Source organism: Abramis brama (genome assembly GCF_963993115.1).
Source record: "Abramis brama genome assembly, chromosome: 18".
NCBI classification, from domain to species: domain Eukaryota; kingdom Metazoa; phylum Chordata; class Actinopteri; order Cypriniformes; family Leuciscidae; genus Abramis; species Abramis brama.
Window position 1 is genome coordinate 21,208,490 of NC_139980.1, and position 23,552 is coordinate 21,232,041.

Below are 23,552 nucleotides of genomic sequence, written 5' to 3' on the forward strand. Positions count from 1 at the left end.
TTACAGGAAGTGTTTGCAGTTCCCGTTTACCTAATTTATGCAGCCTAACAATCCTTTAACAGATGTGAATTATAGAAATGTGATAATATGTTATGTAAATGCCAGGTTAAAGAGTGTTTTTAGTCTAGATTTAAACTGACAGTGTGTCTGCTTTTCCAACAAAGTTAGGAAGACTATTCCAAAGTTTAGGTGCTAAATAGGAAAAGGATCTACCGCCTGCAGTTGATTTTGATATTCTAGGTAATATCAACGGGCCAGAATTTTGAGATTGCAATAGACGAGATGGACTATAATGCGTTAAGGAGCTTGCTCAGTAGTTAGTGGTCAATAGTTTTGTATTGGACCATAATTTCTGATTCAATTATACCATTCGCAATGAGTAGTAGTGAGTGAGTAATGAGTGTCTTCAACCATAATTTATAACCATATCTTGTTCTTTCTTAATTCATGTCTTGATTCTTAAATGCTTTTTATGATTAGAATTGTTATGGTTGGATAAATTGCTGAAGAATTTCTGTATATTGAAAAAAAAAAAAATGCTTTGCAGAAACGGAATGGAAAATAAGGCGGCTAAAAAGTGGATAGTGTTTCCTGTAAGTGCTGAGTATCTATGCTTATAAAGGTAGATTATGTAACTACTAGGCTATTATTATAAAACTGATTCTGGTTATTGGTGATCTCTCTGTATTGACTGGTTAAGTAACTTTGACCACATTACTCACACCATACACCAGCCCAATAATCAATAGCCCAATCAGTGTCTATATTAAAGACTCAAGGTCTATTGTAAGCATAAGTGACTTTGAAAAACAGATTAATAGATCGCACACTGTCATTTAGAAGTCTAACACTTCCCAAGTGGCAAACGTGGCATTGTGCAATTATATTCTTCCTCCTTTCATTATCTCCTGATTTATTTGACAGTCCCTCAGCATTATTAAATGATACATGGCTGGTGCATCATATTAACTCAGTTATATCTGATCAGTGTTGTGGTTAATGTTGATGAATGAAATGAGAGCATGCAATCATCTTTCCTCATCATACTGCAGCTGGAGCCCAAATGGGGCATTTGATGAGCTCTCACGGCACTAATAAACGTCCGTTTCACAAGCTCTGGCCAAAATTGGGGAAGGCTGCAATTATGAGCACTAAGCAATGACATTTCAGACTGAGTTTAACTGGAGAAATAGTTCAGCCCAGAATGAAATTTCTGTTATTATTTAATTACCCTCATGTTGTTCCAAACCTAAAGGCTGCTATTTTTCATGTAACACAAAAGTCCTTTTGACTTGTGCACTATAGTGTATATGTCAATTGCTGTAAAGGCATATGATAGTAGGGATTTTTTTTATTTGGGTTTATTAAACCCTTTTTCCAAAAAATCATTAATGTTTTGAACTTGAACTTGAACATGAACTTGAACATAGTCAGAGTGTGTAACTGTGTAGTTTTGGATGTGCTTGAACAAATAAAGAAAAAACTAGCAACAAAAAAAAGTAACTGACACAAAGAATTTACAACATTGGTTTCCAGGGTTCCTACGCAGTTTGGAAAAGTGTGGAATTTGATCTGAGTAATTTCCAGGTCTGGATAAGTATGGGGAAAAGACAACAGAGTATGGAAAATATGTTTCAAGACTATTGCCCCTAATCAGTTTGAAGAATAAAGTCCTAAAAATGAATTTGTCATGAATTTTTCATGGAAAAAGTTTAGTGATTGTTTAGTTATTGTTCACGACTGAATGAATTCAAAGTTATTTTCATTACGCAAAACTGTTTGTCTTTATCATAAGCGAGTCTCTTTTGAACCTCACTTAACTAATGTGTGTGTGTGTGTGCCACTCAAACCAGCAACAGATAAAGGAGCAAACAATCTAAATCATATATATATATATATATATATATATATATATATATATATATACACTCACCTAAAGGATTATTAGGAACACGATACTAATACTGTGTTTGACCCCCTTTCGCCTTCAGAACTGCCTTAATTTTACGTGGCATTGATTCAACAAGGTGCTGAAAGCATTCTTTAGAAATGTTGGCCCATATTGATAGGATAGCATCTTGCAGTTGATGGAGATTTGTGGGATGCACATCCAGGGCACGAAGCTCCCGTTCCACCACATCCCAAATATGCTCTATTGGGTTGAGATCTGGTGACTGTGGGGGCCATTTTAGTACAGTGAACTCATTGTCATGTTCAAGAAACCAATTTGAAATTATTCGAGCTTTGTGACATGGTGCATTATCCTGCTGGAAGTAGCCATCAGAGGATGGGTACATGGTGGTCATAAAGTGTGCCAAGAAAACATCCCCCACACCATTACACCACCACCACCAGCCTGCACAGTGGTAACAAGGCATGATGGATCCATGTTCTCATTCTGTTTACGCCAGATTCTGACTCTACCATCTGAATGTCTCAACAGAAATCGAGACTCGTCAGACCAGGCAACATTTTTCCAGTCTTCAACTGTCCAATTTTGGTGAGCTCGTGCAAATTGTAGCCTCTTTTTCCTATTTGTAGTGGAGATGAGTGGTACCCGGTGGGGTCTTCTGCTGTTGTAGCCCATCCGCCTCAAGGTTGTGCGTGTTGTGGCTTCACAAATGCTTTGCTGCATACCTCGGTTGTAACGAGTGGTTATTTCAGTAAAAGTTGCTCTTCTATCAGCTTGAATCAGTCGGCCCATTCTCCTCTGACCTCTAGCATCAACAAGGCATTTTCGCCCACAGGACTGCCGCATACTGGATGCTTTCTTTGTAAACCCTAGAAATGGTTGTGCGTGAAAATCCCAGTAACTGAGCAGATTGTGAAATACTCAGACCGGCCCGTCTGGCACCAACAACCATGCCACGCTCAAAATTGCTTAAATCACCTTTCTTTCCCATTCTGACATTCAGTTTGGAGTTCAGGAGATTGTCTTGACCAGGACCACACCCCTAAATGCATTGAAGCAACTGCCATGTGATTGGTTGATTAGATAATTGCATTAATGAGAAATTGAACAGGTGTTCCTAATAATCCTTTAGGTGAGTGTGTGTATATATATATCTATATATATATATATAGATATATATATGCAGGTTATAAAGCGTTTTAGGTTATTTTCATAATGTAAGCGCATGTTATCACTTTGTGAAAACCGATGGGGAAAAAAAAGAGAATAAAAATACAGATGACTGTACGGATACAGATGTACTATATGCTAAATGTAATGCTGAAAATAATGTTGTGTGAACCATTTATGTTAAATATGATCTGAAAAATCTACAGATAGGTTTGGAAATTGTATGGAATTTTGAAATGGAAAATGTGTAGAAACCCTGGGTTTCACTTTATTTTGATGGTCCCCTTTAAGACATTCTTTAGATATGCTGATTATAAGTAACGTTGCATCTACATGTCAACTAACTCTCATAAGAGTATTAGTTATAAATTAGTAGACTGCAACTACATGTCAACTTCTAATATCCCAACTCATACACCGAACAAAGTAAATTATAGTCAGTAGAATGTCTGTTTGGAGCATTGGAATAAAGTGTTAGCAGAAATTAAGCAGACAGTCTACTATTAATTTAATGAGATAACAAAATGTTGGTCTTATGTTTGACAGCCATAATCACTTAGATGGGCACAGATGGACAGTCCATCACAGGGATAACACACATTCACATTATTATTATTATTATTTGTAGTAGTATCCCTTTAATCCCTTAGCATTTTTCCAAATATTTGAAAAACATATGTCTGTGCAGATAACTGAAAAATGTAATGGTCTCACAGACTTTACACCCAGACAATGAATTTTATTCAGAATTAGAAATGACAGAACAAAGCTTCACTCTTATCTGCCAGTAAAGAGATTGTTCAAGGTTTTGGCTCCAATTGCACTAAACGTTTTCTCTCTTTCAAACTGGCAGTTGTTAAACCCCAAAATAGCCACTGTTGCCTCCAAGAACAATTTTGTCTGGTCTAGAAAAGAAAAGAAAAAAAGAAAAAGAAAACTTGTAATTGCAATTATGTAATTAATTATGCATTAATTTACTCACTCTGAGGCTGTTCCAAACTCATATGGCTTTTTGCTTGTGTAGAACATAAAATGGGATATTTAGCAGAATATATATATATTTTTCCCATAGAAAGAAAGTGGATGGGAGCAGAAATAGCTGTGGTCATTATTCACTTACATCCGGAGAAAAATGGCTGCTAGATAGTATTTTCCCACAAAAAAAGAAAAAGAAAGTCATACAGGTTTGGAACGATGTGAAGGTGATAGAATTGTAATTTTACTGAAAAACAAATTAAACTAAAATGCAATGCTTTGTCTGTTATGACGAATATCACACTGAGCCTTGTGAAACGTACATGTCTACAACATAAATCTGCCATAAATTAGCAAATGACTTTATCCTCCTTCGCTCTATTGCTGGTAGACTGGAGACGCAGTGCCGCTCTAAGTTGCTTGTCAAATTGCAACCTACTGCTCTGATTCAAAATCAGAATGAAAATAGTAAAACAGAGTAAACTATTCACATTGAACAATAAATCAGAGACGGAAAATACAGATTTGTTTATACAATTCCTAAAGTCTGAGATTGTATTGTGCATTTGCGTAATTTAATACAAAACAAAATGTACACAAATTAGTTTACCAGCTATGTTCAATGTCACACTCTTGTTTATTTTATTAGTGACTTATTTTCTTTATTAGTGACTTATTATTTTCATTATTTTGAATTCCAATTTTTCAGATTGTACTGTGTTAATGCAGTAGATTGTTGTAAAAATATAGAATAAATTTGCATTTGGGCATCATCCCTTTTGCTCTCATGAAACAATAAAAAGAGTGAAAGGGATGTGGGGAAGATGGAGAAAAATATAGCAATTTAAGGACTTGCCATTGCATAGCTCTGGAACTGACAGTGATGTATTTTGTCCGGGAGGCTGGGGTTTTGCATTCTGTAGTGTGATTGGATCCAATGAGAATCCCAATGAAGCTTCGAGTGTTGCAGCTGAACACTCCCCTGGCACTGAAATCAGTCCCTGTTGATTTCGTCTCAGGCGATGGAAATGTGTTATCACAGCAGGAGCCACTGTAATAATGCGTCCACCAACCAGCCTTCATATACAGCTTCAAGCACAGCACAGGACTCTGTTTCTATCCAGCTATTTTACATGAACAATAGTGGTGATCTTTTAAAATAGAAATAAGGATAAGGACAGTTTATTTGTTTGAGTCTTTGAGTATGTGTGTTTGTGTACGAAAGAAAATCAGACTGATGTCTTCAGGATAGTTGAGAGAGCCAAAACCAAAAACTGGAACAACCTAATACATTGAGCAAATCTACAGACACAGTGAGAGGCTGTTTTATCATTCATGCTTCAGTGATTTGAATATGACTCCACTGTATGTCACTGAATCATATTTGAATGCATTTGGTTAAACTTTCTTTTTAACCAGCATCCACTCAGTGTTGTAATTCTTCCACAGAATGAGGGATGGGGACAATAAGTTAGCCCTGGCCCAATTGCAGAAATGAACTCTGAACTCGAACTCTGACCCGTCTGATGACGCATCATTTCTTTCCACCGATCCTCAGCCCCCCGTGGGATCATCCCCTTTCCGCCGTCAAAGTCGTTTGATCCGAACTGCCACTCACATCCACCAGCAAGACATCAACCTTTCCTCCCCAGGATCCTCTTAGACTTCGAGCCCATCCTACAATACCGGCCATAGAAAAATGGACAGTTTAATTTGACTAATTCAGATATTCAGTTCTCAGCATAGTTATATGACCTGTACAGCCAACCCTTCCCCTGGATCCACTTCAGGCTCCAGGCCAACTAATCAAGCGAGAAAAAATTACAAATGGGACACCCTACTGCAAGTGGCCTGAATCCAGCCCGTCAGCATTAATTCTGTGGACTGTGTCATGCTAAAGATTAATGCAGTTTTAGTATAATTTGAGCTCAAAAGTAACGTGAATATTAGGCAAAATGCAATTGACATTCCTGATACTTTGCAGTGTGTAAGTGGCCGATAGTGCTCTTAACAGCATGAAAAACAAAGCTTGTATTCAAATTGTCAGTGGGTTATTAACAGAAAGCAAGCACTCCCATTACAATGACGAGCTGTCATCACATCAATGAGTTCAAGGTACTCTTGCAAAACCTCCTGTTATAACTGGCAGTTTAGTTCAGGAAGTAAAGTAACCTGCGCATGCGCTACCATTGTTCCTCAGTGACGTCGGAAGGAAGGATGGCGATGAAAACAGATTTCAACCATGCATTGGCAAATGGATTTCGCCTTTGCAGAAAAGGCATATGTATTTTTTGTCAAAAAACAATTGCTGTATTAAAGCGAGCTAACTTGCAACGCCAGCATGAGCAACTTCATCCCGATTTCAATGTTGCCTATCCACATAGCAGCGATCTCAGGAGTCAGAAGGTACAGACATTGCTGGGTTTCACGGCCACGATCCATGTTCTACAGCAATGTTAAAAGCCCTGACAATATTACCAATGCCTCATTCAGAATCGCTTGGAATATTGCAAAAGCAAAGAGGTTGCTACAGAGGGAGAATTTCTCAAAAATACATTTATGGACTGTGCAGAATCGCTGTTTTCAGATTTTAAGAACAAGGACGACATCATCAGGTAAATCTCAAACCTACAGTTGTCTGATTGAACAGTGATCATGGCAGACGAGTACATTTATATTTATGCATTTGGCAGACGCTTTTATCCAAAGCGATTTACATTGCATTTCAAGGTGCACATTTACATTCTTATCAGTTCTTGCTTTCCCTGGGAATCGAACCCATGACCTTGGCGTTGCAAGTGCCAATGCTCTACTGTTTGAGCTACAGGAAGCTTTCAGATGATCTCTTTTCACAGCCAAATCCATGGAGAGGTCATTCACTCTGCACTGATTAGATTTTTTCATGGACCAGGCAAAAACATACATTTAAAAAAGCTTGTTTCTGTGACTGATGGCGCCAATGGTTGGAAAGGGAAATGGATTAATTGCTTTACTTAGAAAAGATCCTGAAATACCAGCCTTCTTCTCAGACCACTGCATTCTGCATCAGGAGCAACTGTGCAGCAAGCGTAAATATGGAGAGCTCAAAATGACAATGGACACTGTGACACAAACAGTCATTTTTATTCTTGCACACGCTTTGACACAGACAGTTCTGTACCTTGGTTGCAGAGTTTGAAAGCGCATACCCTGGCTTGGCAATGCAGGGGTCAGATGGCTTAGTGGCGGAAATGTCCTTGATCACTACATGGAATTGCTTCCAGTTGTGCGCATATTTTTGAAAGAGAAGGCCTGATTCACTGGCACCCCTCTAAGACACATTCATGCACAATGCAGTTTTTCTGACTGATGTTACGTGACATTTAAATGCACTCAATTGTATGCTTCAAGGGAAACAAAAGATTCTTCCGATGATGCTGAATGATGTGGCTGCATTTGAAGCGAAACCTGTTCTCGCAGCAACTTCAGGAAAGAAATTTCACAGAACCAGGCTCATTTTCACCCAGCACTCACTGTTCATATCTCAGGGAACTAAAAGACCAGTTTTGCTGACGTTAAAACCCTCACACCTGGACTGGCATTCAAAGAGAATCCATTTGCGTGTGTCACACAGGCTCCGTCTGTCGCAGTCACATCAGAACACTTCAGTGTGGAAACGGCAGCGTTTGAGGAGCAACTCATAGAGCTGCAGCACAACAACATCCTACAGAAGAGAGCATTGACACATTCAGGACCAAGTGACCAAGAGACATACCCTGCATTAATGCAGTGTACTGAAAAAAAACTGCTTTGAATCTACGTATGTGTGTGAAATTGCATTCTCTGCAATGGGAATATTAAAGTCAAAGCAACGTTCTCGTCTAACTGACAGACACTTGACAGACTGTCTTAGAGCAGATACCATTGAGCATCAGCCAGACCTGGAATTACTGGTGAAACCAATGCAGACTCATATTTCCTACTGGGAATAAGGACTTCTTTTTATCAGGGCCTGAGAAGTGTATTTGCTCAAACTTGTTTTTCTTTATACATTTTGAGTTTTTTTAATATTTCAATTTAAAAGTTTAAAGTTCAAGTTAAGTTCAATTTAATATTAAAAGTTTCAATTTAATATTGCAAGAAAACTGTTAATCCACTTTTTTGTTCCAGATTTTTTATATCACGTTCAGTATTACTTTAAGTAGGACAAAGCCTAGCAAGACTTATCCATAGCCAAATAGGTAATAACTTGCATTTATAAATAAGCAAAAACTGTAAATATGTTTTTGATGCAAGTTGTAATTTGTGGCCCTTCACATTTTATAGTTTAAATGTGGCCCTCTTGGCCTGTGAACTTGAGCACCCCTGCCCTACGGTCTCATTGACTTAAAAGACAATCGCTTAATGGTCATTTTAAGTCCACAAGGCCGATTGTGCATATGAAGCGTGCCATTTGGGACAGGGCAAGAAGAAGACCCAAGTACCAGGCCCAGGAAGGAGAGGACTTTAAAGTTGTAACTATGCAAATGAGTTCCACAAGGAGAAAAAAGGGCGAACACACTCTGATGTCAACAGCAAATCACAGAACTGAAATGGAGAAACATCTCATCCTCATCAGAAAAAGATAAAGGTATGCTTTCAACAGACACTCCTCATTTTGAGTCTCCGTCCAGTGAGACAATAACAGAAATACAACCACATTCTGAGTCTCCAGCTTGCGAGGGAAGAGACGCTAACAGATGGATGAAGTTTGCTACTCCTGTCTCAAAAGCTTTATTACTTTACTCCTGAAAGACACCACAGAAACTTATATGTTGAATTAAAACATCTAATAAACTTTAACTTTACATCTAAATAAAACTTTAATATCTAAATAAACTTTAACTACCAGGAATCAAGTGTCCTGACATTTAGCAAATTTATAAAGCAAAGTCATACAAAAGCTATAAATACAACACTTAAATCATTGTTGTATATTGTCATAACGCCCAGACCTAAAAACTTGTTAAAGCACTAAGGCATTAAGGACATAACATTATGACTTTCTGTTTTTACTATTGCAGTATTTAAAATAAAAAGGAAGCAAGATATTCATTTCTCTTTCATTTTGCAAATGGTGTATCTTTACAGTTCTGAATGCAAGAATATGTCCTGTGCACTCAATTTTGCATCCTGCAACAAATTATTACAAAGGAGTTTTGCAGCTGTGTGGTGGTCATGTTTTTATTTGTTTCACATTCATTCAAGTATGAGTCTCATATATTCATTGTTTCAGACTTAAAAGTTAAAAAACATTCATTCACAACATAAAAAGGTATAAAATACAAAACATATCAGGCAAGGCACTGTAATTTAGCACAGCTTTCCTTAAATTGATGTGTAAAAACTTAGGCCTAGTTGAAAAACAAACAAACCTCACTTTATGTTACTAGGTTAAGGTAAAATAACAACATTAAATATTCAAAATGAGATATTTTAAAATATAAATACAGTAGAATCATAGAAATTAGTTTTCTTTAGTTAATACCACATAGGTTTACCATGTTCTAATCATCTGATGAAAATATCTGACAATATACAGTGTTACATCAAAGTTACAGACACATAAAAACAAAGACATATAGAACCAAAGCTAAGCACTACATGACCAGTACAATTAGCTGTAACTGGACTGTCATACAGGCACTAAATAGGAACTGTGTAATGACACAGTATTACTGTTTGTACAGTGCACTCATGTTCTACGATGAAGTAATCTGATAAGTCTAAACATATGGGATCTGGTAGGAATCAGAGGTAGTCATGAGTTTTTATCAATAGTTTGTCATTACTGCCAAAAGTTTCCAGCTGTAGAGAGAGCACTACATGCTTGTGTGTTCAGTTTGCTCCGTTGATTGTAGAAAAGTCTTGGGTCAGACTGGATTCCATATCTGGACTGGCAAGAGGTTTCCGTGGTGCTTTAAACAGACAAGAAAACTGGATGTAAGTGCAGAGATGGGTATAGATATGGTTTATATATTTATATACACATATGTTTATATACATTAGTACCCAGAACACATTCATATTCTGAAAAGACCACATCCATCATCCAGGCATATTGAGCCTTTCTAAAAGTTTTTTTCTCTGAAATAGCTCAATAACACTGCAAACCATAATAATATTACAAGACTTCCATCCAGCATATATCATATTTTAGGTCATTTTGCCAGGCAACACCCAACCATCTGATTATTTGCTTATACTGAAAATGAGCAACAATAAAAAAAATTATAGATAGAGAGGAAATAAAAGAGATGGCCTTTTTCCACCAAACCAACTTGCATTTCCATTGACTTGAGAGTTGAAAAAACTTGCCACCACATTACAGTCTTCCTTGTCAACCTAGCCACTGTACAGTGTAAGCACCTAGGATTGTTTTTGCACTCCATTTTCCTGAGTCGAGTCATTGTGGTGCAAGGCTTTTCTCTTTAACTTTCTTCAAACCAGCAGCCCAAGACTGGTTGCCCACTGAAGCTAAGCAGGGTTGAGGCTGGTTAGTACCTGGATGGGAGATCTTCTGGGAAAACCAGGTTGCTGTTGGAAGAGTTGTTAGTGAGGCCAGTAGGGGGCGCTCACCCTGTGGTCTGTGTGGGTCCTTAACGCCCCAGTAAAGTGACGGGGACACTATACTGTCAAAGAGCACCATCCTTTAAATGTGACGTTAAACTGAGGCCCTGACTCTCTGTGGTCATTAAAAATCCCAGGTTGTTGTTCGGAAAAAGAGTAGGGGTGTAACCCCGGCATTCAAGCCAAATTTGCCCATTGGCCTCTGTTCATCATCATGGCCTCCTAATCATCCCCATATATACTGATTGGCTTCATCACTGTCTCCTCTCCACCAGTAAGCTGGTGTGTGTTCTGGCGCAATATGGCTGCCGTCGCATCATCCAGGTGGTGCTGCACATTGGTGGTGGTTGAGGAGATTCCCCATTTCCATATGTAAAGTTTTGTGAGAATCATCTTAAATGTTTTACCAAGATCTGGTTTAAATTTTATCTTAATTTTAAATGTATGTCTCAAATCCTAGTCGCAAATTTTTTTCTTGATGTATTTCACACGCAAGTCACTTTTCAGACTGTGTGAGCTTCTCTTAAACTGTTCCTGTACATAATTCTGACTCGGACAAAAAAATTCTAGACATGTTTAGCTTGTATGGGTGCAGGTTAAGGTGTTAAATTATGTTTGTTTAATGCAGTCTTTTACGAGCACTATTAAAGCCAGTATCGGCAGTACTATAGCAATCAATACCACTATTAAACAGATTTTTTTTTTTTCTTCTTAGAACAAAATGAGAAATTATAGCAATTTGACATCATGCCATCATTTAGGCCTAAACAGCAAATTATAATTTTTGTCTATCATTTATTAGCAACAATCACAGAACATGATAAATTTGACAACTTTTAACTGCAGGTGTCCCGTACACGTGTACTCACAGGTATGGGTAGACAGAGAGGAACTGGTCAGGAAATTGTTCTGACTGAGCAGAGATGATGTCAGACCAGTGAGCTGGAGACTCCGACAGGCGGCATCCAACTTCTCACCCTACAAATAACAGCAAGAGATTGAAGAGTTAAGTCTAAGATTTAAGATCCAATTTTACACAGTCAGAAAAGTGACCTGGATTGTTCATCTAATTTTGTTGTTGCTGAGCGAAACCAATTTCTAATGAGTAAACCATTGTTTATAGAGAAAATCTATAAAAGTTAATAACCATATTTTATTTTGTCCTTTAATGACAAAGCTCCATGAACAGGCATATATAAATAAAGGTGACTTGACTATTGTCACAATATTTGACAACAGTCAAGTCACCTTTATCTAAATAGCGCTTTATTGATACAGGTTGATTCAAAGCTTTACAGTGATGAACAGGAAAACAGTGATCAATGATGCAAACAGAATTCAATTCTGCTGTAAAGCAGCTCTAAAAAGACAATAGCTGAAGTCAGTTCAGTGTTTATTCAGTTCAGTTCAATAACTGTAAAGTTCATCAATTATGAAATAAATCATAATTGGCTCTGCAGAAAACAGTGATGTCATCATCCAGCTAAGATTCAGTTCTCATTCGACAGTGTCAATGCATTCACTCAATAATATTGCTAAATATTAAAGTGATAGCTCACAAAAAAATTGATTATATTATTAATTACTCATGTTGTTCCAAACCTGTAAGACTTTCCTTCATCTTCGGAACACAAATGAAGATCTTTCTGATGAAATTTGAGAGCTTTCTGTACTCTATGTAACTGACACTTTGACGCTTCAAAAAGTTCATAAAGAGATCGTAAAACTAATCCATATGAATTGAGCGGTTTAGTCAAAATTTTCTGAAGAGACACGATCGCAACAGATTGAATTTAGGCTTTTATTCACATATAAACATTCAACACATCAGTTCTGGTAAACGGAAGCTCAAGCATGTTCACTTGACGTGCAAGAACCAATGAGGTTCATTCTCGTGTTACATAGCACATTTGAGCTTCTGCAAGAACCAATGAGGTTCATTCTCGTGTTACGCAGCACATTTGAGCTTCAGCAAGAACCAATGAGGTTCATTCTCGTGTAACGCAGCACGTTTGAGCTTCTGCAAGAACCAATGAGGTTAATTCTCGTGTTACGCAGCATGTTTGAGCTTCTGCAAGAACCAATGAGGTTCTTTCTCGTGTTACGCAGCACATTTGAGCTTCTGCAAGAACCAGTGAGGTTCATTCTCATGTTACGCAGCACGTTTGAGCTTCAGCAAGAACCAATGAGGTTCATTCTCGTGTTATGCAGCATGTTTGAGCTTCAGCCAAGAACCAATGAGGTTCATTCTCGTGTTACGCAGCACGTTTGAGCTTCAGCAAGAACCAATAGCAAAGCAAGGCAAGTTTATTTATATAGCACATTTCATACACAATGGCAATTCAAAGTGCTTTACACAGAATAAATTAAAATAATAAAAAGAAATAAGAATAATTAAAACAGTTTAGAAAAATAAAATAAAATACAGTACAGTACAAACAGTCGGACGAACAGTGGCACAGTGCTCATTCATTAAATGCACAACTAAACAGAAGTGTTTTGAGTCTGGATTTGAAAGTGACTACTGAGGAGCACATCTGATCCCTTCTGGAAGCTGGTTCCAGCTGCGGCTGGCATAATAGCTAAAAGCGGACTCACCATGCTTAGAGTGAACACTTGGTATTTCTAGCTGATATGATCCTAATGATCTGAGTGATCTGTTGGGTTTATATTCAGTGAGCATATCTGCAATGTATTGAGGTCCTAGGCCATTGAATGATTTATATATCAGTAATAATACTTTAAAATCAATCCTAAATCTAACTGGGCGCCAGTGTAAAGACCTGAGGACTGATGTGATATGTTCATATTTTCTGGTTCTGCTCAGAATCCTGGCGGCAGCGTTTCTGTATGAGCTGCAACTGTCTTATGGTCTTTTTGTGAAGGCCAGTGAGGAGTCCATTACAATAATGCACTCTGCTGGTGATGAAAGCATGAACAAGTTTCTCTAAGTCTTGTCTGGAAACAAAGCATCTAATTCTTGCAATATTTTTCAGATGATAGTATGCTGATTTAGTTATTGCTTTGACATGACTACTGAAACTAAGGTCTGACTCTAGTGACACACCAAGATTCCTGACTTGATTTTTAGTTGTTTGACCCCTAGAGTGAAGGTATGCGTTCACCTTGAGAACTTCATCTTTGTTTCCAAACGCAATGACTTCAGTTTTGTCTTTGTTTAACTGAAGAAAGTTTTGGCACATCCAACTGTTGACTTCATCAATGCATTGGCACAGGGAGTCAATGGGGCTGTAATCGTTAGGCGATAGGGCTAAGTACAGCTGTGTGTCGTCTGCATAGCTGTGGTAAGCAATTTGGTTCTTTTTCATTATTTGGATCATTGGGAGCATATACAGGTTGAACAGGAGTGGCGCAAGAATTGAGCCTTGAGGGACTCTGCATGTCATGGATGTCCACTATACTCACATAATAACCTCTCCCATCTAAGTATGACCTGAACCATTTTAGGACTATCCCAGAAAGCCCCACCAGTTTTCCAGCCTGTCAAGAAGTATGTTGTGATCGACAGTGTCAAGTAGTACCAGCACTGATAATTTGCCTGTATCAGTATTTAAAGGTATTGTAGGTAGGATTTTTATAAAAAACTTATTTTCCAAATTTGTTTAAATTTTATTTATATATCAAAACATAATTAAAATGTAAGTACTCTGAAAAAGAAAGTATAAAAATCGAGTGTCTGTAGACCTCTCACGACTGTTTTAAAGACAGCTCATTATTTCCATTCACTCCACCCCCTCCCTTCTGGGCTCCTTCCAAAGCCACGCCCCCAAAACACATGAACGCGCGACGCCGACCGCTGAGCTGAAGACGCATTATTTACCTGAGACGAGCGGAGAGGAAGGAGCGCAGTGCATGTAGTGACATCATGTCAGAATCACATGTAATAAAAAAAATCTAACTTTATCATTATGAAGATAAACAAATAAGATGTATTTTAGTACTCACTATCAAGCTAGCATATTGATATTGGTAAAGTTAAAAATATATATTTTTTGATTCGCTAATGAGCTAGTTATCTATAAGGCAAAGCTAAAAACAGGTTGCATGATACACGTTTTTCCATTACCATCATTTACACTGCAGGGAACTACACTGCAACCAAAATGGTCGCATATGCGACCTTTTGAAATGCCATTGCGACCCTAATTTTTAATGGGTCGCAAATGTATCACTGATTATTTTTGTACCTATGTTTTAGGCAATAGCCTATGCTATGATTTACTATGAGCGTTTATTAAAACAGAAATGTGTATTTTAAGAATACGTTTTATAACGTGCTCTGAGCATTTAAAACATCAAGTTGGCTTCAGCCCCGCGACCGTTACTTAGATTAAAACGTAGCCTACCATTGTTTCAGTGCTGCGCGAGCTCTCTCTCTCACACAAACATGGACGCGCGCACACAGAGAGAGAAGATAATTGTAAAATGAAAATTGACGGGCTATAGTTTAACATTTATTATTTAATATTTAACGTTTAATATTTTAACGTGTTCTAACGCGTGCGTTCCTCAGCGCGTACATGTAAAGCTCACATGCACTAAAAGCCTGTCTACCAGCGCCTGGATACTGGACTAAGTTATCTTTCGAGTCTTATTGTGCTTATACTGTTAAATACACACAATGTTTACATAAACAAAGTCGGTTATGTCTAAAGTGAAAGCAAACTTGAGAAAATTGAGTAAATCTGCTTGTCAAATGCGTGTATATTAGACGCGTCGCGCGCAACTCTTAAAGAGACAGTAGCAATAGTAAACACGCTGCCGCTTGTCCTTAAAGGGATAGTTCACCCAAAAATAAAAATCATCTCATCATTTACGCACTCTAATGTTGTTCCAAACCTGTATTAATTTCCTTCTAATATTTTCTAATATTTTTCTAATATTAATATTTTGAAGAATGTGGCTATCCAAACAGTAGCTGGTCCCCATTGACTTCCATAGGAGAAAAATATACTAAGTCACTGGGGTACATCAACTGTTTGGTTACCCACATTCTTCCAAATAACTTTTATTTTCAACTGAAGAAAGAAACTTATTCGAGTTTAAAACATCTTGAGAGAGTAAATTATGACAATTTGAATTTTTAGGAGAACTATTCCTTTAATGTTAATAAAACAACACAATGCAAAGAGAAAATCACTCACTGCTATTGACTGATAACTTTAATAGTAGCTTTAATAAGTATCAACGTATAATTTATACAGTGAAGTCTGTTTTGTTTTATTTTCATATTTGTTCATTTAATTACTTTCTTCAATGCTACTGTTAAATACACCTTCTGAAGCTGAAAACATTTTAATACACTTAATACACTTTGTATATTAAGTTGTGTGTGTAATGTGTATCTTTGATCTTAATATTTAATAACAAAGAAAATAATGACAAATATTTTTATCTTCGCCCCTGTCTGCCATTTTTATTTGTTTTGGTTACCTAAGGCTTTGTTTTTAAAATATGGACATTAGTTTGGCTGTAATGCTCAGTCACAAAATACAAATAGTAAAACCAACAAAAAAAAGAATCGTGATAAAATCGTGATTTTCCTGAAAAAATTTGTGATATGATATTTTTGCCATATCGCCCACCCCTAATTGGAATAATAAATTAAGTAGCCTATCTTAATTGTACACAATGTTCCTGTTTTTTTTTGTTTTTTTGTTTTTTTTTACTGTTTTATGCCATAACAGCAATATTAATATCGCATCACTACTTAAGAGTTCAGGAGTCTGCCCATCTGTGCCAACCATAGCATGTTGAAATCCATTTTGCACTTTATTGTGTACTGTATTTTCTAATGCAGAAAATCTATCCCAACCAATGTTAAAGAAAACAAAAACAAGGCATGTGGTTTAAAAGATGGCAAGTAAAATAAAAAGCACATCTGTATGCAATACATTTTCATTATTGTTCATTATTATCCAGAGCGGCTTACTATAAATAATTTGTGCGACCAAATCATGTTTTGCGCCAGTAACTGAAAAAGTTAGTAGCGCAAGTGCCACCAGTGGAAAAGGTTAGTGTAGTTCCCTGCACTGTGATGGAAGATGAATTTCGTGTAAGATTCATAACATATATGGTGTTCTGCATGTAAGAGTTTCCATGATGAAAGCATTGTTGACTCTGATGAGGACTACACTCCAGAGACAAGTACCACATCGTCAGCTCGAGGACAGGTCCGGGGTCGAGGGCGAAGCAGAGGAGGTCGTGCAAGAGGCCGTGCAACTAGGGTCCGAGGATATTGACACGCGTTTTATTCAAAGACTTTTTGTTCATTACCTTTTCTAGTACTGTCTTCCTTTTTTGCCTTGTTTGCCTTCGCTAACTGCATATGCCAGTAATGTGAATTTTTGATTGCTCTTTCTCTGCCATTGTTTTGCTATTCCTAGGTTCCGTGCCTCTTGAATTCCTCAAATCAAACGGGTGCGCGCGCATATGGGCAGATCCTGTGTGGCAAAAGGGTGGTTGCCATGGTTGCGAGAGAGTGACAGTCGCCTAAGCCAATCCTTTGTTTCGTCCCGAATGGAAATAATGAGCTGTGTTTAATACAGATTAAACGGTCTAGAGTCACTCGATTTTTATACTCTTTTTATCAGAGTACTTACATTTTAATTATGCATTGATATATATAAAAAGTTTAAACAAATTTGGAAAAAAGTTTTTTATAACAATCCTATCTACACTACCTTTAAGCGAATATCGTTTATTATCTTTATGAGCGCTGTCTCTGTGCTGTGGTACGGTCGGAAACCAGATTGAAAATTGTCAAAGTATCCATTCGAGCATAAGAATTTGTTCAGCTGATTGAAAACAACTTTTTCAATGATCTTGCCTATGAAAGGAAGATTTGAGATCGGTCTACAGTTGCTTAATATGGTCTTATCCAGATTGCTCTTTTTCAGGAGGGGCTTGACAACTGCAGTTTTCAGGGAGTTTGGAAAACTCCCAGAGAGAAGTGAGGCATTTACCACTTCTAGAAGATCTGCTTCTAAACTGTTTAACACACTTTTGAAAAAAGATGTGGGAAGTGGGTCAAGAGTGCAGGTTGATGTTTTAAGGTGCTGTACGGTTTCTTCCAAAATTTTGCCATCAATTTCTTTGAAATCAGACAAAGTTACTACTTTCTCAGGTGGTCTGATCTGTCTGACCCCAGCGCAACTCAAGGATGTGCTGATCACCTTTCTGATATTATTGATTTTCTCAGAGAAGAAAGAAGCAAACTCACTGCACTTGCTGTCTGAGAGCATTTCATTGGGAATCTGGCTTGGGGGGTTTGTCAGTCTCTCTACAGTAGCAAAAAGAGTGCGTGTGTTGTTTAAATTGCTGTTTATAATATTTGAGAAGAAAGTCTATCTAGTTTTGCCTAGTGTAACGAATTTAGCTCAAATGATATCGGGTTATGATTCATTCACTTCGTATACAGAGTTAAAGGTAGTGTAGGTAGGATTGTTATAAAAAACTTTTTTCCAAATTTGTTTAAACTTTTTATATATATCAATGCATAATTAAAATGTAAGTACTCTGATAAAAAGAGTATAAAAATCGAGTGACTCTAGACCGTTTAATCTGTATTAAACACAGCTCATTATTTCCATTCGGGACGAAACAAAGGATTGGCTTAGGCGACTGTCACTCTCTCGCAACCATGGCAACCACCCTTTTGCCACACAGGATATGCCCATATGCGCGCGCACTCGTTTGATTTGAGGAATTCAAGAGGCACGGAACCTAGGAATAGCAAAACAATGGCAGAGAAAGAGCAATCAAAAATTCACATTACCGGCATATGCAGTTAGCGAAGGCAAACAAGGCAAAAAAGGAAGACAGTACTAGAAAAGGTAATGAACAAAAAGTCTTTGAATAAAACGCGTGTCAATATCCTCGGACCCTAGTTGCACGGCCTCTTGCACGACGTCCTCTGCTTCGCCCTCGACCCCGGACCTGTCCTCGAGCTGAAGATGCGGTACTTGTCTCTGGAGTGTAGTCCTCATCAGAGTCAACAATGCTTTCATCATGGAAACTCTTACATGCAGAACACCATATATGTTATGAATCTTACACGAAATTCATCTTCATCACAGTGTAAATGATGGTAATGGAAAAACGTGTATCATGCAACCTGTTTTTAGCTTTGCCTTATAGATAACTAGTTCGTTAGCGAATCAAAAAATATATATTTTAAACTTTACCAATATCAATATGCTAGCTTGATAGTGAGTACTAAAATACATCTTATTTGTTTATCTTCATAATGATAAAGTTAGATTTTTTTTATTACATGTGATTCTGACATGATGTCACTACATGCACTGCGCTCCTTCCTCTCCGCTCGTCTCAGGTAAATAATGCGTCTTCAGCTCAGCGGTCGGCGTCGCGCGTTCATGTGTTTTGGGGGCGTGGCTTTGGAAGGAGCCCAGAAGGGAGGGGGTGGAGTGAATGGAAATAATGAGCTGTCTTTAAAACAGTCGTGAGAGGTCTACAGACACTCGATTTTTATACTTTCTTTTTCAGAGTACTTACATTTTAATTATGTTTTGATATATAAATAAAGTTTAAACAAATTTGGAAAATAAGTTTTTTATAAAAATCCTACCTACAATACCTTTAATAAAATTATTGAAGCTGAAAAATAGATCAATTGTATATATCAATAATTAATTACAACGAATTATAATTTAATTATTAATATATGAAAACAGATCAATTCTTAGGATAACCTTTAATGGAATTAATTTGTTATTGAATAATCCGTTCGTCCAGCAAACGGATCGCACGATCTTTTACCAACCCTCAAGAAAAGTCATCCTTTTATAGACTCTCACAAAAAGGCTATTTTTCTGGCCACGAAAAATAACTTCTCTGTTCTATAAAAACTAATTAAAGTATTAACAAAGGTAAAGCTTGTAGCTTAGATTTAACATTTAAGGGACTTCGTAATGTGAGCAGCAGACAGAAGCAATCAAGAATATATATGCCAGTAAGACAATACAAGACAACGAATAACGAAATGAGAGTGAGAGAGAGAGAGAGTGAGAGAGGGTGAGAGAGTGAGAGAGAATGAGCGAGAGAAAGTGAAACTAAATGTCAGGATGGCAATTTTCACAGTTACCTCTGAGAGACACCAATTAAAATCCCAAAAAGGGAGTTAACCACAGCCTTAGATTTCAAATGAAGGTTCTACTTGCATTAAAGTCTTGGTGTGACCACGAAAGCAGCGTGCGTGTGTCCTCTTGAAGCTGGGCGTCCTTCTCGTGCTTCTGGAGCAAACGGAGTTTGCGGGAAGTTTAAAAAGTCTACTCAAAGTGAAAGTTGTTTCACTGAACGTAGAAAAAGGTCAGAAGACGAAAATAAAGACAGCTTAAAGAAAAGAAAAGAAAAACGTAGGAACTCCCTAAGGAGTTGTGGGACAGGAAACCTCTCACAGATGAAGTGCTCTGGAGAAACTTTCTGTGTCAGTCTCTTATGGAGAGTCTTAGTTTACGCCTACTTCGCGTACGTGGGCCAACCACCTTCAGAGATTTCAGAGCGGGAATTTTTCCTTTGTCCTGTCGGGACGGTTAATCTACATAGTTTATGACGGCGTTTAGAATTCGTCATTTCTACCCAGAAAGATGGTACACACAGAATAATACATTTTACTGTAATCTCCTGTATATGGTTGGTTCTGTCAAACTGAGACGGTTAAAGGGATACCAAGAACGGCAAGAAAAGGAGGCGGGAATACAAAGTTATATCAGTATGCATGAATTATAGTAATAATAATAATTTATAGTTCACTCCTTCACCTAGAAGATCATAAACGAAGCTAATATGAACTGGGAAACACACAAAAGTATATTGTATACATATGACATGCTTATATTCTAAGTTAATGTTCAAAGTTCATGTATGTGTGTGCGTAAAGGTGCAGGGAGAGTTCGTAATCTCTCTGAAGCTGGCAAACGTGACTCGCGTGGAATGTCTGCTTTTCCTGCGTAGACTCAGCGGTCCCATAAAAGGTGTCAAAGGGGTAATTTGGCCTAGACTTTCTGGCGTTCAGGCCATAATTTGCATCTGAGAGTCAGGAGGTTAAAAGCTTTAGTAATCTTAGCAAAGAATGTGTTTAGAAGGAATGAATGAGTCGTGATTCTTGTCCATCCGTTACACTAGTTCCATATTGAAAGCATGGATGCTGTCTTTGTAGATGTTATAATGGACTACAAGTAGGGCTGGGGCGGTTACCGCATTACCGCAATACCGCGGTCACATGATGCCTACCGCGGGTCTGAGCTCGTCACCGTCATCACCGCAAAAAAACCTACAGACATCCCAAGTCTCCCAGAAGTTCCGGGAGTCTCCCGCATATTAATAGCGGCTCCATAATGCCCGCAAATTAGTTAAAATCTCCCGGAATCTAGAGCGAGCGAGCAAGAGTGCGCATGCGAGACAGAGACTGTGTTCCAAACCGTGTAGCGCGTGCACGCACGGCAGAGAGGGAGAGGGAGAGGGAGCGAGAGAGAGCATCCTGATTGGCCCGTTTCGGTAAGTCAACCAATCAGTTGTCAGTGTGGGTGGGCTTTTATCTCTTCTTCTCTGACTGCGCGCGCGCCTCCCCAAGTGGACGAGGCATTTTATGCTTGACGCGCTCGCCGTATACTATTCTTTGAAACGACAGCGGGCGACTCGTCCTCTAAACCATCAGGAATCAGCAGTGAGAAGAAGTAATAAGGTACACTCGTGAATGTTTATTTTAGAACAACACTTTAGTACACCAAACTACAAAAGAATCGTGTAAGCAGTAAACCTTTAGATTATTAGGCTACCTGTGACATTAGAAACGTAACCTACAACTTAATTAACGTTATCTTACATACAACATTTTCATTTAGTTTTGTGAACATTTTTATAAAACATGGCTATTTATTTGTATTTAAAGGGCTTATGTCTACTATTGTAGGATTATTTTGTTTATTTAAGCAACTAATTTAGACGCAAGAACTGGGTGCGGGTGCTGTGAGATGTACAGATTTGGGGGGTTGATTTAAAGCGGTTTACCGCTATACCGCGGGAATTTCTTGCTTTTCAACCGTGGTAAGAAAAAATCCATACCGTCCCAGCCCTAACTACAAGTTTTGTCTTCCGCCACATGCGCTCTGCTTTTCTGCATTGTCTTCTCATATTTTGCACTGCTGTTGAGTTTCTCCAAGGTGCTTTTTGTCTGCCACTCTTCTTCCTGACTTTCACAGGAGCAATATCATCAATTACACTTTTAACTTTTGAGTTAAAAGAATCAAGGAGAAAATCAACAGAGTCAGCAGATATGCTTGGTGTTAAGGATATAGCCTTCATAAATAGTACATTAGTGTTCTCATTTAAGCATCTCTTCTTGACAGACACAGATCTAGCTTCAATGGCAGGAGAAATCAATATATCAAAGAAAATACAGAAATTATCGGACAGTGCTACATCCTTAATAACAATCAATGAAATGTTTAGACCCTTACTGATAAGTAAATCTAGAGTGTGTCCGCGATTGTGTGTGGGTCAATGTACATGCTGAGTCAGATCAAAAGTTTTTAAAACAGTTTTGATTTATTTTGCCATATTGGTTTCTGCATTATCTATGTGAATGTTAAAATCTCCAGCAATGGCAAAACAGTCAAACTCTGAGGTAATTGTTGATAACAGTTCTGTAAAGTCCTCAGCAAAGGCTGGAGAGTATTTTTGAGGCCTATAAATAATAATAAGTAAAATGCGTGGAGCACCTTTTAACACAATACACAGATATTCGAAAGAAGGGTAATTCGCAAATGATATTTGCTTACATTGATAGATATCTTTAAAAAGAGCAGCTAGACCCCCACCTCTCTTAACAGCTCTGCAGACACTCATGAAAGTAAAGTTAGGAGGGGCTGTTTCATTGAGGACTGTTGCACTGCAGCTGTCCTCTAGCCAGGTTTCATTTAGAAGCATAAAATCCAGGTTGTTTGTGGTTATTAAGTCGTTGACTAGAAGTGATTTATTTTTAAGTGAGCGGATGTTTAAAAGTGCTAACTTAACAGTCTTACTTTTTGTCCCCACAGCAATCTTAGTTTGACGTATAATAGGCACCAGATTAGTTGGGTTTGCTGTACGGCTATTGAAGGCCTTAGACTTTCTATCTTGTAATAGAACAGCAATAGAGAAAGATACAGGCACACTGGGTTTCCGCTTGTTCTGTAAACATTTGATAAAGTTACTGTTATCATAGCGGGGACCCAACACATATCACTGAGAGCTGGTATCAATTGTTTTTGGTTCACCTCGAGCTGATGGAGGAGGGGGTGGGCCCTGGCGTTGTGGCAGAGGCCGAAGAGCTCTCACAGAAGGAGGGGGAGGGCAAGCTGGGCCCGCAGGCTTTGGTGGTTGCGGTGCCTGCCGTTTTTTGGTTGATATCTGGGGGCTTGCAGCAAACGAGTGGGATAGTTTGGTTCCAGCATACACCAGTTCTTCCATTTTCTGTGAGAAGCACTTAAGTGGAGATGCTGGAGAGAGGGATAAAGTGAGAGGGGCTGTTGCTCTGGTGTTATCGGAGGATATAATATGCTGTCCTGGCTTCCCTGGCTGTTTTCCAGGAAGTCGTCCTTGGGTGCTGAATCTTGGAGCAGTTCTAATATGTCTGTCTGTGGTGAGCTCTGTGGGCAGGGCTCAGCTGAGATTGTGTCCATGAGCAGAGGTTGTTGTGGCTCAGTGGTATTATCATTGTCCTTGTGTGATATGTCAACTGCATGTCCATTCTGCTGCTGAAGTGAAGTCCTGTGGTCATTCATACTGTGTCCAGGTGTGTGTGTGTGTGTGCCGTTCAGATTGAGTGGATTGGCACACACTGCAGAAGGATGATTGAGGGAGAAGTAGATATTGTCCTTTAGCA

General features: G+C 38.2%; 1 protein-coding gene across 6 annotated transcripts in view; it reads right to left on the bottom strand.

The window, feature by feature from the left end:
- Nucleotides 1-9,145: 9,145 nt before the first annotated feature.
- Nucleotides 9,146-23,552, bottom strand: part of cep128 (centrosomal protein 128) — a 135,974-nt gene continuing 121,567 nt past the window's right edge. For 5 of the 6 annotated variants that reach the window (XR_014603394.1, XM_084091107.1, XM_084091106.1 and 2 more), the window contains 2 exons: nt 11,515-11,623; nt 9,146-9,993 (listed from right to left, as the gene is read on the bottom strand). Coding sequence is in view for 4 of the 6 variants with exons in the window: in XM_084091107.1 (XP_083947233.1) it covers nt 9,914-9,993; nt 11,515-11,623 (189 nt within the window). In the remaining 2 variants the exon portion in view is untranslated. The remainder of the gene's footprint in view (nt 9,994-11,514; nt 11,624-23,552) is intronic. The other variant, XR_014603395.1, reaches the window with a different exon arrangement.